At 42.1% G+C, this 17512-nt stretch overlaps 1 protein-coding gene across 1 annotated transcript in view; it reads right to left on the reverse strand.

The window, feature by feature from the left end:
- Positions 1 to 7221: 7221 nt before the first annotated feature.
- The window catches only part of LOC121853080 (extensin-like), a 77512-nt gene continuing 67221 nt past the window's right edge, over positions 7222 to 17512 (reverse strand). The window contains exon 6 of the mRNA XM_042347397.1: positions 7222 to 7325. Coding sequence (XP_042203331.1) covers positions 7222 to 7325 — 104 coding nt within the window. The remainder of the gene's footprint in view (positions 7326 to 17512) is intronic.

Raw genomic sequence — 17512 nt, forward strand, 5'->3', positions numbered from 1 at the left:
TGTTTAGGCAGGCCGACAAGTTCAAGGGTTCGTGGCAACACCCACGATCCAAACACTGGCATCTTATTGCCTACATAATTGTCAGAGAGAGACATCACGGAGAAGCCCTCATCACCCATGCAAAGCGTGGCTCAGACCACTGCGACACTGATCATCGGCTCGTCAGAGCCAAGCTCTCACGTCACGTCGCCCAAAACGGCAAAGGCAACAAGCCTCCAGAAGAGGTTTTAACACTAAGCGTCTGGAGGATCCAGGTGCAGCACATGATTTCAGAGAACAGCTCGAACATGGACTCACAAACAACCCAACAACAAACAACCTAAATCCCAGTGCCGAATGGGGGGTTTTCTCAACACTGTCATGACAAAAACCTGCAGGGAAACCCTCAGCCAGGTCGTTAGGATACACCAGTACTGGTTTGATGAAAATGAACAGGAAATCAATATACTCGTCGATGATAAGAGTGCTGCTTTAATTGACTTCCAAAACAACCCTCAGTCTAAGACCAAAGCTGATACATTCTGCAAAAAGAAAGCGGTGGCCCAACATGAACTTTACAAACTAAACTGGTTTAAAAATAAAGCATGTGAAACGCAAAAACTTGCAGATCAACACAAGATGCGCGAATTTTTCAATTACACTAAAACATTTTATGGGCCAATCACTCATGACAAAGCCCTCTAGCGCTCATCCGATGGTAACTCCCTAACTAAAGACGAAGAAGGCATCCTTCAGCGCTGGAAAGAGCCCTACCATTCGCTGGTCAACTGAAGCACTGATGTGGATGTCCTGACTACCCAGCAGGTTCCTTAGCATCCAGAGCTGACCCATCTCAGCTATCCTCCATCCCTGGATAAGGAAACTACTGCCATCAAACAGATGAAAAATAACAAAGCCTCAGGGGCCTCATGGAATCCTAGCCGAAGTGAACAAAGCAGGAGGACCTCTGCTTACTAGCCATCTCCACTCTCTCCTGGAAAATATATGGAAAAATGAGGAAATCCCCCAAGCTTTTAAGGACGACTTCATCAGCAATATCTAAAAGAACAAGGGAGAGCGGTCAGACTGTGGCAACTATAGTGGGATCTTGCTGCTTTCAGTAGCTGTCAAGATTATCGCCCGAATCCTCCTAAACAGACTACTACCTGAGGCGGAAAAAGTCCTCCCAGAATCTCAGTATGCCTTTAGACCATAATGACATGATTTTTGCTGCCCGCCAGATACAGGAAAAGTGCAGAGAACAGCGTCTTGACCTCTACATGGCATTTATCGACCTAACCATCCTCCGAGTTTGCTGGGAGGACAAGCAAACAAATCCCAGTATTCTCGCTGACACCAACTGTAGGAGCATCGAGGCTACCATTATCCATGAACAACTACGTTGGACTGTCCATGTTATCCGCATGGACGGCAGTAGACTGCCAAAACAGCTACTTTATATTCACCAAACGAATAGTAAACATAACGCTGGCGGGCAACTGAAAAGGTATAAGGATAGTCTTCAGACAAACCTGAAAAAGTGCCAAATCGACCCCATCACCTGGGAGATGATCACTCCACATCGTAACGGTTGGAGGAGCACCACAAAAGAAGGTGTCAATACCTTCGAATTAACCCGACTGCAAACTGAGGCAGACAAGCGCTAGCACCGGAAAGACGCTGCCACCGCCTCTCCTGCACTAGCTGCAGCCATCCATATGTGCATCTTCTGTGAACGACCCTGCCGGTCCCGTATCGGCCTCTTTAGTTACCTTAAAACTCAGCATCCTAGGTGACATCCTTAATAACTCATATCATTGTATCATAGCTGGATGATCATCATACTCGATTTCGAGTGAAAGCAAAGTGGTAGTAGTAGTAATCTATACCCAGTGAGATCTTCCAACATAAGACTTCAAACACATCTAACGAAGCCTGTGTGGACGTCAGTGCTCGAGGATTCTGGACGAGGATACAGCGAGCTTTCTTCGACATCAGGATTTTTGATCCCCTGGCCGCATGTCACCGTAACCTAGCTCTCGATGCTGCACAAAGAAGGAACGAGAACGACAAGAGAAGGGCATATGGGGAGAGAATTCAAAACGTTGATCAAGGCAGCTTCACTCCTCTAGTGTTCACAACCTCTGGTGGGATGGGACCAAGTGCAAGATGGTTCTACGCCAGACTCGCGGAGGTGATCTCCGAAGAGAAGCAGCAGCCCAGAAGTTATGTTACAGCCTGGATGAGATGTCGACTGTCTTTTTCTCTCCTTTGGTCGGCTTTGCTCTGCCTCAGGGGAACGAGAGCTTCTGCCCCAATGCCGACAACTGCTGCAGATATTGACTATGAGGCTACTACAGTCACTGAATGCCGCATAGATCTGCGGCTCAACTAATTCAACACAGCTAGGATAGCTACTTATGTATTAGGATATTTAATATTAAAGTAATAAAATGGCGGCGAAGGTGTGGCTATTAGGGGAGGCTGGAGGCCATGTTTAAAAAAAAAGTAATCTATACCCTTCATAATTGTTAGGCTACCACAAAAGATTTTTACAGTAGTATCTGGTGAGTAACATTTGCAGAACTTACAGCATAATTCCTTTTTTTCGTGGCATATACAAGATTTAGATGATCAGGGCATACAGTTGTGACTTTGCACCAGATCATCAGGCACAATGTCTTTTGAGAAAATGGCTACCACCAATACCCGACTAATGTCCTGATAGCCATACAACAACACCTGCCTTCTTAAACAGTTAAGTATTGTAGGCTATGTGTTGCATGAAACGTAAGCAGCAGATGACCCCTGGTTGACGTACTCGATGGTGGCATTTTTCCATGTTCTTACAAAATGACCATGGAAAATACTTCCTCCATATCTGCCCCGAGCTTCCCAAGTCTCCAAGGTAGTCCATGATATTCTCTATCTTCAATTCCATAGCTTTTGTCTCAAAATTACTGGTTATATCACACCTAGTAAGGGTATGGATAGGTGGGTGAACTGAGTAAACATCAGCAGTGATCTTCTCTGCCAGAGTATGGGCTGGGCTATATCGTATTCTGTCTCCGACACCAACACGAGCCCACAGCTTACTTAAGCGCATTGTGGTACAAAAGTGCAGCAATGCTAAAGCAATATCTGTGTTATTTAACAAAGCAACATCTCTGTTCTTATCACTAGCAGCAGCTTGGGATACAGTCACCTTAAAAATTCCGTACCCTCGGTAATCTGAAAGAACCGCTGGAGAGAACCCTGTGTCCCTTGGTTCAGTTTCGATTTTGAACCTATAGGGTTAAGCAACACGCCGCCTAGTATAGTTGCCGGGAGTGTCCCAAGGAGCTATTCACGCCTGGCGACTTTATACACAAAACCTTAATGTGAAATCAAGCAGAAATTATAATAAAAAAGAAACCCTGACACTAATACTGTAGACAACAATATTTGGTTGCTTTTCTCCCTTATTGTCAATGTATAGAGAAACGTTACCACACAAGTTTCCACATTATGTTTTTTTTTTTTTCCGGGGATTAGCCCACCCGGGCCTAGGTCACTGGCCCACATCGGGGCCCGGGGGGCGAAAATGTAATAATAATAATAATTAATAATAATAAATAATAATAATAATAATAATAGCTCATAGAAAATGAAATTTATAATAACAAATAAAATAAAATAAACAACAACAACAACAACAACAACAACAACAACATTAACAACAACACCAACAACAGGCAACAACAACAACAACAACAACAACAACAACAACAACAAACAACAACAACAACAACAACAACAACAACAACAACAACAACAACAACAACAACAATATCAACAACAACAACAACAACAACAACAACAACAACAACAACAACAACAACAACAACAACAACAACAACAACAACAACAACAACAACAACAACAACAACAACAACAACAACAACAACAACAATAATAATAATAATAATAATAATAATAATAATAATAATAATAATAATAATAATAATAATAATAATAATAATAATAATAATAATAATAATAACATGTGCATGTTGTGTTGTCAATAGTAAGAGAAACACTTGAGACCCTGCAATTGTGTGTAAATGAGGCAGAAAGTCAGATCAGAAAACTGGGACTTGGTCACAATTTTCGTGATGCCATATGTAGTGTTATTGTTTGGAATTACATATTGATTGTACCGGTAGCTTTTTTTATATGTCAGACCTGTCATTAATGTCATGTTATAATGCTTGAAAAGGTTATCACATTTTACATCATTAATAGTAAGTAAGCAAAACCTGATGATGGTCGTATCTTTAAGATCGTAATGTGGGTTAACTTAACAATGATTAGGTTAATATTGTATACCTTGAGTCTTTCACATCTTGAGGAATTATGATGTTTCATTATCTGGTGACGTTAAGCTACAACAGGACACAGTGTATGGGTCCCCACCATCACCCCTACACTGTCGGCCTCGAGGGTACACTGATTTTCATCCAGTATTTACTGTATAATTATCAGCCCTTCCTTTCCTGTAGTTGTGTGCAAACTATCATGCTATGACACACACACACTGGCTCAGCCATGTTAATATTGTTATTATTATCCACTCAGTATCTGTGTTTTTCTGGCTAAAAACTGTTTCAATTCAAACTACTATTACTTTGCTGTCACTCGGAATCGAGTATGACGATCATCCAGCTGTGATACAATGATATGAGTTATTAGGGATGTCACCTAAGTTGGTGAGTTCGGGGGTGAATAAAGAGGCCGGTACGGGACCCGCAGGGTCGTCCACGTTCGTTGCACATGTGGAGGGCTGCATCTAGGGGCGGTGGCAGCGTCTTTCCGGCGTTGATGCCTATCTGGGTTCGGTTGCCCAGTCACTTTTTTTTTTTTTTAGGCACGCTATGTTTAGGGCACCTTTTCTAGCCCCCTCCCCGTGTGGGGTGAGCAGAGTGGCCCCTCGAAAGGGCTGCTTAGTCGTACAGACTGCTGCCTAGATCCCAGTGCATAAACGACCATTTTATCTTTGCCGCCCATGTGCAGAGTTGTGACTAGAGACTCCCAGCAGTCATATCTGCCTGTCCCCGTCGCCACTCGTCCGTCGCCATTGGACTTTTACGGGTATAGGGGTTTTGATGATGATGAGAGATAAGATGAGCTGGATGATGACTGCGCGTGAGTTGATTTATGTGGTGAGGCAGGAGAGCAGGCTGCAACCACACATCTTGGCTCTCCCTTTTCCTGATTTAGTGGTGCAAGTGTTGCAACGGCTGGGAGAGGGAGAGTTGCAATGAACTACCGATAGCCCAATTTGTTGGGTTTCGCCTTAGTAGCCTGTCCATCAGGCATTGCCTTCGTCCGCCCGTATAGTCGTTGGGGTCTTGTTGGGACTCTGTAATTATGTCTGTCTGATCCGGGGCTCCACCGCAGATTTTTCGTTCGGGGTCTACTCCCGTAGCCTTATACCTACCAAGGTTAAACAGCAAGGCAGCGGGGCAATGGCTGGTAGGCGCCAGAACGTGTCCACATGCCAGTGGGCCTATGCGCCGTTCCTCTGGGGGCCACTGCTACTCCGAGATCCCCTGTTGGTCTAGCCTGGCCCCACAAGGCACCCAGTTACCGTGTGTTGCCACGAGGAGGCACAGCAGGAGTCTTGGTGATGAAGAGGCTGTGTACTGGCTGGGGAAGACTTATGCAAGTTGCTTCCCTATTCGCCACGAGGGCTAGCCAGCGGCTGCAACTGAAAGCGAGAGGGAGCTAGCAGTGCTTGTACCTTAACACTAAAAAGTGCTGCCACACTGGACGCTTTTCACCACCCTTTGTGCAACACACACGCACACACACACACCAATGTATGTAATAAGTCATTTATGTCCAATGTATATTTCAGCCTTCGGGCTGCAGAACTTTTTCAATAAACCGTTATATGTCCAAATTCACGCGGACCTCAATATACAAATAATACCCAGGACCTCCATGTGAGAAAAGGGGACACTACCATGGCATCATAAGGACCTCAATAGTTTTGTTAGACTTTGTTGGTTTTACATACAAAGTTTGCTCCTTCGTCTCACTAAGCAACGTTCGTGAACTGGGCATTTATTGTGAATGAAAAGGTAAACAAAATTAAATTAGGTAAAAATCACTCATTTAACATTTACAAGAAACTAAAGATTCGGAAAACATCGAACGCGGAAACTATTAAAAAAAACAGGGTTTTCTTATGCATTTTGTGGCGTTTCAAACGAATATGGCCTTCATTTCCGTCGCAAATAAGCCTTTATGGAGATATTACCCCCCCCTCCCACAATTACCAACAATATTGGGTGCACAAAGTGGACAGGGCTTTGAAGTAGAGGGAAATTGTGGGATACAAACCCAAAAAACTAACGAAACGAAACCCAACGAAACATCCTAACTAGAGAAACCAGAAAGACCTGACCTAACAGATGCTATTCTACCAAACACAGGTGAAAATTTACTCGTGCTACCTCCAGTGTCTCCTCTCACCACTCTAAATGTCCTTTTCTCGGCCATGGTCATATTACATCATTAAGATTATCTGAAAAGGAAAGAAAAACTGTGTCACAAGCTTGTACAAAATCCGACAAACATATTCACATTTCGAATGCTAGTTATTCCTGTATAACAAGTAACTGAAACATTAATGTGGGCTTGTTACATTTATTGTGTTTTGTATGTATTTGAAGTGAGAGTATATCTGCTACATGTGTTATCATAATGCAAGAATTGGTCACATTGAGGTAACAAAAAGTCCCCATTTTACCTGTAAATTTCGATATGCGTATGAATGACACATCGTACAACAATATCAATATTACTAGTAGATTCCTTGGATCTGAAAACATACGTAATGCTACAAAAATGAAAGGTCTAACTGCAATAGGAGCTGAGATATTACGTATTTTAAAGTGAAGTTGCGGCCATTTTGAATATGGCTGCCACGGCCACCCTCAGGCAGATACCGATTGCCTCCAGTCTTTAAAACGTTTGTCATGGGTCCTACTATCAGATGGCAAAGTATGTTGCTTTAGTAAAAAAAAATGCACGATTTTTTCCTTAGCCTCTGGATTAATAATTATTGAATAGATAAAAAACTCACTCATGTTTCATAATCCGCAACACCAAGTGAGAGGATGGCAAACATGGGAAGCTCTAAAAAAAGGCACGCTTTACCTGCAGTTACAGCCCACTGAAGAAGAGAACATCTGTTTAATCTGTGTCAAGTGTGAGGATTATCGGGCGAGAACTCAGGGTCCAGGTCTGCTGCTGGGTTGGAGGCTGGAGCAGGGCTTGGCTGATTACCTTGGCGACTCCTGAGGGTTACAGTATATTTGGAGAGCTATGGCTCGGTGTATGACCAATAGCCTCAACGACCACTCTTGAGGGTTATTAACATAGATGATTTAAGAAATACAGGGCCGAAAACCGAAGTAGGGATCAAGGCTCAGCAGATAGCCTTGGCGATTCCCTCAAGGGTTACGACTAGTCAGGGTCCACAAAGAGTGGGGTTGGATGCCCCGTGTTAGGACCTGGTTGATCGCCCTGATGACTTCCCCAGGGCGTACACCTCAAGATGCAGTGCTGGAGGCCAAAATAGAACAGGGCTGATCGCCCTGACGACCCCCAAGAGGGTTACACCCACTTTATGGCCTATTTGGAACAGTCGTCGCCTTGATTCAACTATCACCGCCGCCCTACCCGGGATTTATGGGGTGGCACGACGACTCTCCCCAAGACCCTTGTGAGAAAACACCATCACTAGATTATTTTAAGTACGCATAAAACAGATCTTCTTACAGTTAATTGTCACGATATATAGAAAAATAGCAACTCAATGGTATTCTCATCAAATGCAAACTTTTCAACGAAGTGAAGGTTGCATATAGAAAGTCTAGAAACACTAGACTGTCAGTGTCAAGGTTAAGTGAAGCGAACCCTCCTATAATGTTCAGAGAGCCAAAACTCCCGTCAGGCTACTTGACGAGTTCTCCCCCAAGTTTAATGACCATAAAATGTTCAAAACTATAGCTGCACAGTCCCCCAGAGGCTTCACAGAAAAGAAGTCTTAATTTTATCAAGAAAGTTTTGAAGTTGATAAAATTTATGTGTACAGAATTTTTTCCTACCTGGAAATTACAAAATTTTGAGTGTTAGATACAAGGGGTGACTGGTGTTGATGGTGACGTATGATGTTGTCTGGTGTTGATAGTGACATGTGTTTATGTTGTCTAGTGTTAATGGTGACGTGTGTTGTTGTCCGGTGTTGATAATGACATGTTGTTGTATGGTGTTGATGGTGACGTGTGTTGGTGTCTGGTGTTGATAGTGACATGTTGTTGTCTGGTGTTGCTGGTAACGTGTGTTGTTCTTTGGTGTTAATAGTGACGTTTGTTGTTGGCTGGTGTTGATGGTAACAAGTTGTTTTTGTGTGGTGTTGATGGTGACGTATGTTGTTGACTGGTGTTGATGGTGATGTGTGTTGTTTTCTGGTGTTGGTGGTGACGTGTGTTGTTGTTGTCTGGTGTTGATATTGACGTGTGTTGTTGTTGCCAGATGTTGATGGTGACGTGTGTTGTTTTCTGGTGTTGATGGTGACGTGTGTTGCTTTCTGGTGTTGATGGTGACAAGTAGTTTTTGTGTGGTGTTGATGATGACATGTGTTGTTGTCTGGTGTTGATGGTATGACAAGTTGTGTTGTTGATGATGACATGTGTTGTTGTCTGGTGTTGATGGTAACGACGTGTATTGTTGACTGGTGTTAATGGTAACGAGTGTTGTTGTCTGATGTTGATGGTGACATGTGCTGCTGTCTGGTGTTACGGCGTGTGTTGTTGTATGGTGTTGATGGTGACGTGTGTTGTATGGTGTTGATAGTGACGTGTGTTGTTGCCTGGTGTTAATGGTGACGTATGTTGTTGTATGGTGTTGATGGTTACGTGTGTTGTTGCCTGGTGTTAATGATGACGTGTGGTGTTGACAGGTGTTGATGGTAACGTGTGTTGTTGTGTGGTGTTGATAGTGATGAGTGTTATTGTCTGGTGTTGATGGTGACGTGTGTTGTTGTTGTATGGTGTTAATGGTGACTTGTGTTTTTGCATGGTGTTAATGGTGACGTGTGTTATTGTTGTCTTTTGTTGGTGTTGACGTGTGTTGCTCTCTGCTGTTGATGGCAACTTGTGTTGTTGCATGGTGTTGTTGGTGACGTGTGTTATTGTCTGGTGTTGATGGTATCATGTGTTGTTGTTGTGTGGTGTTGATGGTGACGTGTGTTATTGTATGGTGTTGATGGTGACGTGTGTTGTTGACTGGTGTTTATGGTGACGAGTGTTGTTGTCTGGTGTTGATGGTGACATGTGCTGCTGTCTGGTGTTAATGGTGACGTGTGTTCTCTGGTGTTGATAGTGATGTGTGTTGTTGTATGGAGTTAATGGTGACGTGTGGTGTTGACTGATGTTGATGGTAACATATGTTGTTGTGTGGTGTTAATGGTGACGTGAGTTGTTGTGTGGTGTTGATGGTGATGTGTGTTGCTCTCTGCTGTTGATGGTGACGTGTGGTGTTCATTGGTGTTGATGGTGACGTGTGTTATTGTTTGGTGTTGATGGTGACGTGTGTTGGTTTAAGGTGTTAATGGTGACCTTGTGTTGTTGTACGGTGTTGATGGTGACTTGTGTTATTGTATAGTGTTGATGGTGACGTGTGTTGTTGTATGGTGTTGATGGTGGCGTGTTGCTGTTTGGTGTTTATGGTGAATTGTGTTGGTGTATGGTGCTGATGGTGACGTGTGTTGTTGTATGGTATTGATGGTGACATGAATTGCTGTCTTGTGTTGATGGTGATGTGGGTTGTTGTATGGTGTTGATGGTGACGTATGTTGTATGGTGTTGATAGTGACGTGCGGTGTTGCCTGGTGTTAATGGTGACGTGTGTTGTTGTATGGTGTTGATGGTGACGTGTGTTGTATGGTGTTGATAGTGATGTGTATTTTTGTTGTATGGTGTTGATGTGACATGTGTTGTTGTATGGTGTTGATGGTGACATGTGTTATTGTCTGGTGTTGATGGTGACATGTGTGTTATTGTCTGGTGTTGATGGTGACGTGTGTTATTGTATAGTGTTGATGGTGACGTGTGTTCGAATTTGTATGGTGTTGATGGTGACGTGTTGCTGTTTGGTGTTTATGGTGGATTGTGTTGGTGTATGGGTGCTGATGGTGACATGTGTTATTGTCTGGTGTTGATGGTGACATGTGTTATTGTCTGGTGTTGATGGTGACGTGTGTTATTGTATAGTGTTGATGGTGACGTGTGTTGTTGTATGGTGTTGATGGTGACGTGTTGCTGTTTGGTGTTTATGGTGAATTGTGTTGGTGTATGGTGCTGATGGTGACGTGTGTTGTTGTATGGTATTGATGGTGACATGAAATGCTGTCTTGTGTTGATGGTGATGTGTGTTGTTGTATGGTTTTCATGAAGACATGTGTTAGAGTCTGGTGTTGATGGTAACATGTGTTGTTGCATGGTGTTGATGTGATGTGTGTTGTATGGTGTTGATAGTGATGTGTGTTATTGTTGTATGGTGTTGATGGTGACGTGTGTTGTTGTATGATGTTGATGGTGACGTGTGTTGTTGTATGGTGTTGGTGGTGACATGTGTTATTGTCTGGTGTTGATGGTGACATGTGTTAGTGTCTGGTGTTGATGGTAACATGTGTTGTTGTATGGTGTTGATGGTGGCGTATGTTGTATGGTGTTGATAGTGACGTGTGGTGTTGCCTGGTGTTAATGGTGACGTGTGTTGTTGTATGGTGTTGATGGTGACGTGTGTTGTATGGTGTTGATAGTGACGTGTGTTGTTGCCTGGTGTTATGGTGACGTATGTTGTTTGTATAGTATTGATGGTCACGTGTGTTGTTGCCCTGGTGTTGTAGTGGCGTGTGTTGTTGCATGGTGTTGATGGTGACGTGTGTTGTTGGCTCTGGTGTTTGATGGTGACGTGTGTGTTGTTTGTATGGTGTTAATGGTGACATGTGCTTTGCATGGTGTTGATGGTGACGTGTGTTATTGTTGTCTGGTGTTTAATTGGTGACGTGTGTTGCATTGCCTGGTGTTAATGATGACATTAATGTGTTGTTGCATGGTGTTGATGGTGACGTGTGTTGTTGTCTGGCAATTAACGATGGTGACGTGTGTTTTGTTGTATGGTGTTAATGGTGACATGTGCTTTTGCATGGTGTTGATGGTAACATGTGTTGTTGTTGTGTAGTGTTGGTGGTGACGTGTGTTGTTGTCTGGTGTTGATGGTGACGTGTGTTATTGTTGTCTGTTGTTGGTGGTGACGTGTGTTGTTGTCTGGTGTTGATGGTGACGTGTGTTGTTGTCTGGTGTTGATGGTGACGTGTGTTATTGTTGTCTGTTGTTGGTGGTGACGTGTGTTGTTGTCTGCTGTTGATGGTGACGTGTGTTGTTGTTGTCTGACCTAGCTTGGAGAAGGACGTGCCCTAAGTGCTCGTGTTAGTGACCATAGGAAATGGCCGCCGTGGATCGTTGTGTTGTGGGGGAAGAGGGATGGTGTGTGAGAAAAGACGACCCCCTGGCCACTCTGTTACGTCAGCTGGAGCATTTGAGGAGATAGATAGACGGTTTAAAGAGGCTAACGAAGTCCTTAGGACTGAACTCCTTCAGGTAGTGTCCTGCCTAGCTGGACACCTGCGAAGGAGGGTCGGGAGGAGCAGACGTGGAGAGTGGTTGTCTCCAACGGGACTAGGGTCAGACTCAGGAAAGCTGACCAGGGTGCGGAATGCAGTAACACTTCCAAGTGTTGGAGGAAGCTGGCGAGGAGGAGAAGAGGCAGGACGAGGAAGAGAAGAGGCAGGGTGGTGTTGTGACAGGAGAGAAAAGAGCACCTGTTCAATCACTGCCCAGTGGTAAGGTTGTGGTAGTTGGGAACAGCCAGGTGAGGTTCTGAGATATGACCTTTTGTGCAAGAGATAGAAAACGTAGGATTAGGGTGTGTTTTCCTGGGGCTGGGATAGGGCATGTAGCTGAGTGGATAGATAGGGTTTTGTCAAGGAAGGGTACCAAGCCAGCAGTATGTCTTAGTGTAGGAGGTAACGACATAAGAAAGGTTAGGAGTGAGGAGCTTTTCAAGAGGCACAGGGTGGCGCTACGGAAGGTTAGAGATAGGGGAGGGATACGGTAGTATGTGGTGTCTTGCCAAGAAGAGGAGTTGGCGGTGAATGGCTGTCCAGGGCAATTGCTAGAAATCGCTGACTGCAAAAATAATATGCAAGCAATGGTTGAGCGTTCATTGATAACTGGCAACCATTATATGGTAACGACTACCTGTACAGTCGTGACGGACTACACTTGTCTTGCACAGGGGTAAAGACGTTGCCTGCATCCCTGGAGAGTGAATTTTTCATTCCAAAGGGGGGATTTCGCCAGTAGAGAGAGGTCAGGGAAAGTGGGAGTCAAAAAACAAGCAGGTACTGGGGAGTAAAATTGGTTTCACAGGACAAGGGGTAAAACAGGACCAGGGAAGGGTAAGTTTAAATGTTTACTATACAAACAGTAGGAGCGTTAGAAATAAAATAGACTTTCTGAGAGCGGTTGTCTATACTGAGAATGTAGACGTCATAGCAATCGCCGAAACCTGGATGAATTTGGCGAGCAAGAACCTTTTATTAGAGTACCACATAAAAGGGTACAACCTTTTTCACATGGACAGGGAAGGTAGGAAGGGGGGAGGGGTCGCACTCTTCGTCTGGGATACATTAAAATGTTGTATTAATAATACAATATAGGGTGAAATAGGAACCGAGATTGTATGGGTAGAAATTGCGGAAGGAAGAGAAAAACTAATTATGGGAGTAATTTACAGGCCCCCAAGTCTTGGGAAAGAAGCAGCTTAGCCCATATGGCAGGAAATGAGTAGGGCAGCAAAATACAACAACTTGTGCATTATAGGGAATTTCAACTTCAGAAATATTGACTGGGACAACATTGCAGGTGACTATGAATCTAAAGACTTCCTAGACGCAGTAAAGGACAATTTTTTAAAACAACTAATTACAGAACCTACTAGAGGTGACACTATATTAGACCTAGTATTAACAAATAAAGAAAATATTATCAGTGATATCATATAAGGGGAAGAACTAGGGAAGAGTGATCACAGAGAAATCAGGTTCACCCTAAATTGGGAAACAAAAAACACTGAATAAGTGGTCAGAGTCCCAGACTTTCAATCGGCGGATTATGAGGGGTTAAGAAAGTACCTTGGTGAGGTCACCTGGGAACTGTCAGGTCAGTTCCCTTTAGGAACAGGTGAGGTCACCAGCGACACAACAATTGATTATGACTATAATATATTCACTAGTATACTACGTAAAACACAAGAACAAAATATACCATACAGAAAACTTAGATCAAATAAGAATGAGCAAAGGTGGATGACCAAAAAACTTAAATATGACGTAGGAATAAAGAAAGGAATTAATAATAAATTAAAGGGAGGGGAGGAGCAGCTCAGAAATAGGTATAATGAACTTGCTAGGAATATGAAGAAAATGTAAGGAAGGCAAAGAGGGACTACGAAATCAGGATAGCAAAAGAATCCATGGCGAAGCCCAAGGGATTTTTCCAGGTATACAGGACAAAGGCCAAGGACAAAGTGGGGCCTGTAAAGTCAGAGAGGGGAGAAGTGATCGATGATAGTGAGAAAATAAGCAAAGCATTAAACAGCTGTATCACTATCAGAAAAGAGGATGTTTTTGAGAAGATAAATAAATTAAAAAAGACAAAATCCCCAGGGCCGGATGTAATTTTCCCTCGAATTTTGAAAGAGTGTAAGGTACAGATTAGCGGACCCCTCGTAATTTTTTTTACAAAATCATTAGACACGGGAGTTGTACCAGACTTGCGGAAACAGGCAAATGTAGCACCCATATTCAAAAACGGAGACAGAGCATCAGCGTCAAATTACCGGCCGATTACTTTCACATCATTAGTGGGGAAATTTCTTGAATCAATTATAGCAAATAGCATCCGTTTTTTAGGAAAGTCTTCGAGGTAGTAGATAATGAAGAAAATTGCGATGTTATTTACTTTGACTTTAGCAAAGTGTTTGACAGAGTACTGCATAAGAGGCTTCTGAGAAAATTTAAGGCTCATGGTATCGAGGGAAAGTCTTAAACTGGATAAAATCATGGCTCACCGATAGAACAGAGAGGGTCAGCGTAGATGCTGTTAAATCTGAGTGGGGTTGTGTAACCTGTGGGGTTCCCAAGGGGTCAGTCCTGGGCCCATTCTTGTTCATAATCTACATAAACGATCTAAATACTGGGATAAGTAGTGACATAAGCAAGTTTGCGGATGACACCAAAATAGGGCGGCAGATTATTCAGGGCAGGATGCACATGCACTACAGTAGGATTTAAATAAACTGCAGGAGTGGTCAGAAAATGGCAAATGAAATTCAACACCAACAAGTGCAGCGTACTTAATATTGGAAGAACAAATACTGTCAATGTACACAGCCTTAACAACATCAACCTAGAGAAGTCGACTTGTGAAAGAGTCTTAGAGGTACTTGTAAGCCTAGAAAACAATGCATTAATGTTCGAAGTAAAGCAAATTATTGTTCGAAATAAGGCAAACAAGGTATTAGGTTTTCTATCGAGAAGCGTAAGTTATAAAAAAGCTAAGGTCATTTTGCAACTATACAATATCTTGCGTTAGTCAGGCCGCACCTCGATTATGCTGTTCAGTTCTGGTGCCCTTATTATAGAATGGATATCAATTCACTAGAGTCGGTGCAGAATATAGGACTCGTAGCAACGGATTTAAGTTGGATAAGTTTTGGTTTAGGAGGGAGATAGGAACGAACTGGTTCACAAATAAGGTTGAACAAGCTTAGCAACTTTGTAGAAAGTGCTGGAACGCTGGAAAGTTTTAAAAGGAGGTTAGACAGATTCATGGACGATAGAGATTGGTAGTACCTCTCGACAGGAGCTGCCATGCACAGGCCAACCGGCCTATTGCAGACTCATTATTTTCTTATGTTATGTTCTTATGTGTAATGTTGCCTGGTGTTGATGGTGAAATGTATTGTTGTCTGGTGTTGATGGTGACGTGTGTTGTTGCGTGGTGTTGATGGTGTGTTGTTGTCTGGTGTTGATGGTGACGTGTGTTGTTGTCTGGTGTTGATGGTGACGTGTGTTGTTGTGTGGTGTTGAGGGTGACGTGTGTTGTTGTTTGGTGTTGATGGTGACGTGTGTTGTTGACTGGTGTTGATGGTGACGTGTGTTATTGTCTGGTGTTGATGGTGACGTGTTGTTGTATGGTGTTGATGGTGATGGTGACGTGTGTTGTGTCTGGTGTTGATGACGTGTGTTGTTGTCTGGTGTTGATGGTAACGTGTGTTGTTGTGTGGTGTTGATGGTGATGTGTGTTGTTGTGTGGTGATAATGGTGACGTGTGTTGTTGTCTTGTGTTGATGGTGACATGTGTTTTTGTATGGTGTTGATAGTGATGTGTATTATTGCTGTCTGGTGTTGATGGTGACGTGCGTTATTGTCTGGTGTTGATGGTGACGAGTCTTGTTGACTGGTGATGATGTGGGTCACTGACCCACATCCTGGGGGGCGGGGGGGGCAAAAACGTAATAATAATAATAATTGATAGTAAATAAAATTTATAATATAAGTAAAATAAAATATTAATGTTAATAATAATAATAATAACACTGATAATAATAATAATAATAATAATAATAATAATAATAATAATAATAATAATAATAATAATAATAATAATAATAATAATAATAATAATAATAATAATAATAATAATAATAATAATAATAATAATAATAATAACAATAATAATAATAATAACAATTATAAGAATATATACAAAGAAATACAAGAATGAAAAAAATCAATAGTGAGAAACGCTATATGTATTTTGTGTTGTCATGTAAGAGAAACAATTGAGACCCTGTTGTTGTTTGGTGTTGATGGTGACGTGTGTTGTTGCTGTCTGGTGTTGATGATGACGTGTGTTGTTGTCTGGTGTTGATGGTGACGTGTGTTGTATGGTGTTAATGGTGACATATTGTTGTCTGGTGTTGATGGTAATGTGTGTTGATGACTGGTGTTGATTGTGACGTGTGTTATTGTTATCTGGTGTTGATGGTGACGTGTGTTTTTGTTGTCTGGTGTTGATGGTGACGTGTGTTGTCTCGTGTTGATGTGTAGATGGCGACATGTGTTCTGTCTGGTGTTGATGGTGACGTGTGTTGTCTGGTGTTGGTGTGTAGATGGTGACATATGTTGTCTGGTGTTGATGGTGACGTGTGTTGTTGTCTGGTGTTGATGGTGACGTGTGTTGTTGTCTAGTGTTGATGGTGACGTGTGTTGTTGTCTGGTGTTGATGGTGACGTGTGTTGTCTGGTGTTGATGGTGTCATACTTTTCATCTTAATTTTAGTCAATTAACCCTATTGAAACCTCTAGTGCCAAAAGTAATTAAAACATCAGCAACAATGTAACGTCTTCCCATTGATACATTAATGACAAAATTTCCATTGGTCTTGTGGTACTGGTTGACCATGCGTGAATAACACTGATAATATCAAGATAGAAGATTCCGTAATAACAACAGCCTAGCTTGTGTGAAGATCCAGCCCTAACCATTACCACAAAGTTGCAGTACATTTTTTCATTGTAACCAGATTGATAGCTGTTATTGTTCCGGAAATCACTGCAATATTGTTGGAGCTATAAATGTCAACAAATTTATAATTTTACGAAATTTGTGTTTGACATCTTAGAATACTATTGTTTTTACATAACATCAGTAAACAGGGCATCTTGGGCTTAGGGTGCTCTCTAGTGAGACGCTTGGGATCTGGCTGGTTACTCATCTCACTGCACATGAATGTACCACACGAGATTATTGTAAGCAATTGTAAGTTTGCTATTTGAGATAAGAAAATTGGGTTTTATTGCGTTAGCATAGTAAATAAATTATCTAAAAACTGTTATCTGTAAGTAATCACGATAAAATAATTATTTTTATAAGTAAGCGCGCTCGCGAGTAGAACAAAAAAAAATTTACGTTTAATGAAAATGTTATAAGTCACTTTATACCTTCGTTATTTCATGTGAGAGCAATATGTACCATATCCCATTATAAAACATGCATATTTAGCAAAAAATAGTTGTAGAAGAAAAGTTGAGAAAAAATTAATATTTTGCGAGGTAAAAGTGGCGTAAATTGTGCGTTCTTGGTGAGTGTGTCCAGGCCAAGTACAGATTATTCATTTTATCCCTCCAAGCGCAAAAGATAATTGTACATATTGAGTCGTATCAAGCTTACTATTGGATATAAAAAGGTTGGGTTTGTTGCATTAGCATTATAAATACATTATCTATAAATAGCCTTATACAGGTAATAACAATAAAGATTAAATCTATACCTAAGAGCGAGTATAAC

This window comes from Homarus americanus, unplaced genomic scaffold (assembly GCF_018991925.1).
Source record: "Homarus americanus isolate GMGI-L3 unplaced genomic scaffold, GMGI_Hamer_2.0 scaffold32305, whole genome shotgun sequence".
NCBI lineage: Eukaryota > Metazoa > Arthropoda > Malacostraca > Decapoda > Nephropidae > Homarus > Homarus americanus.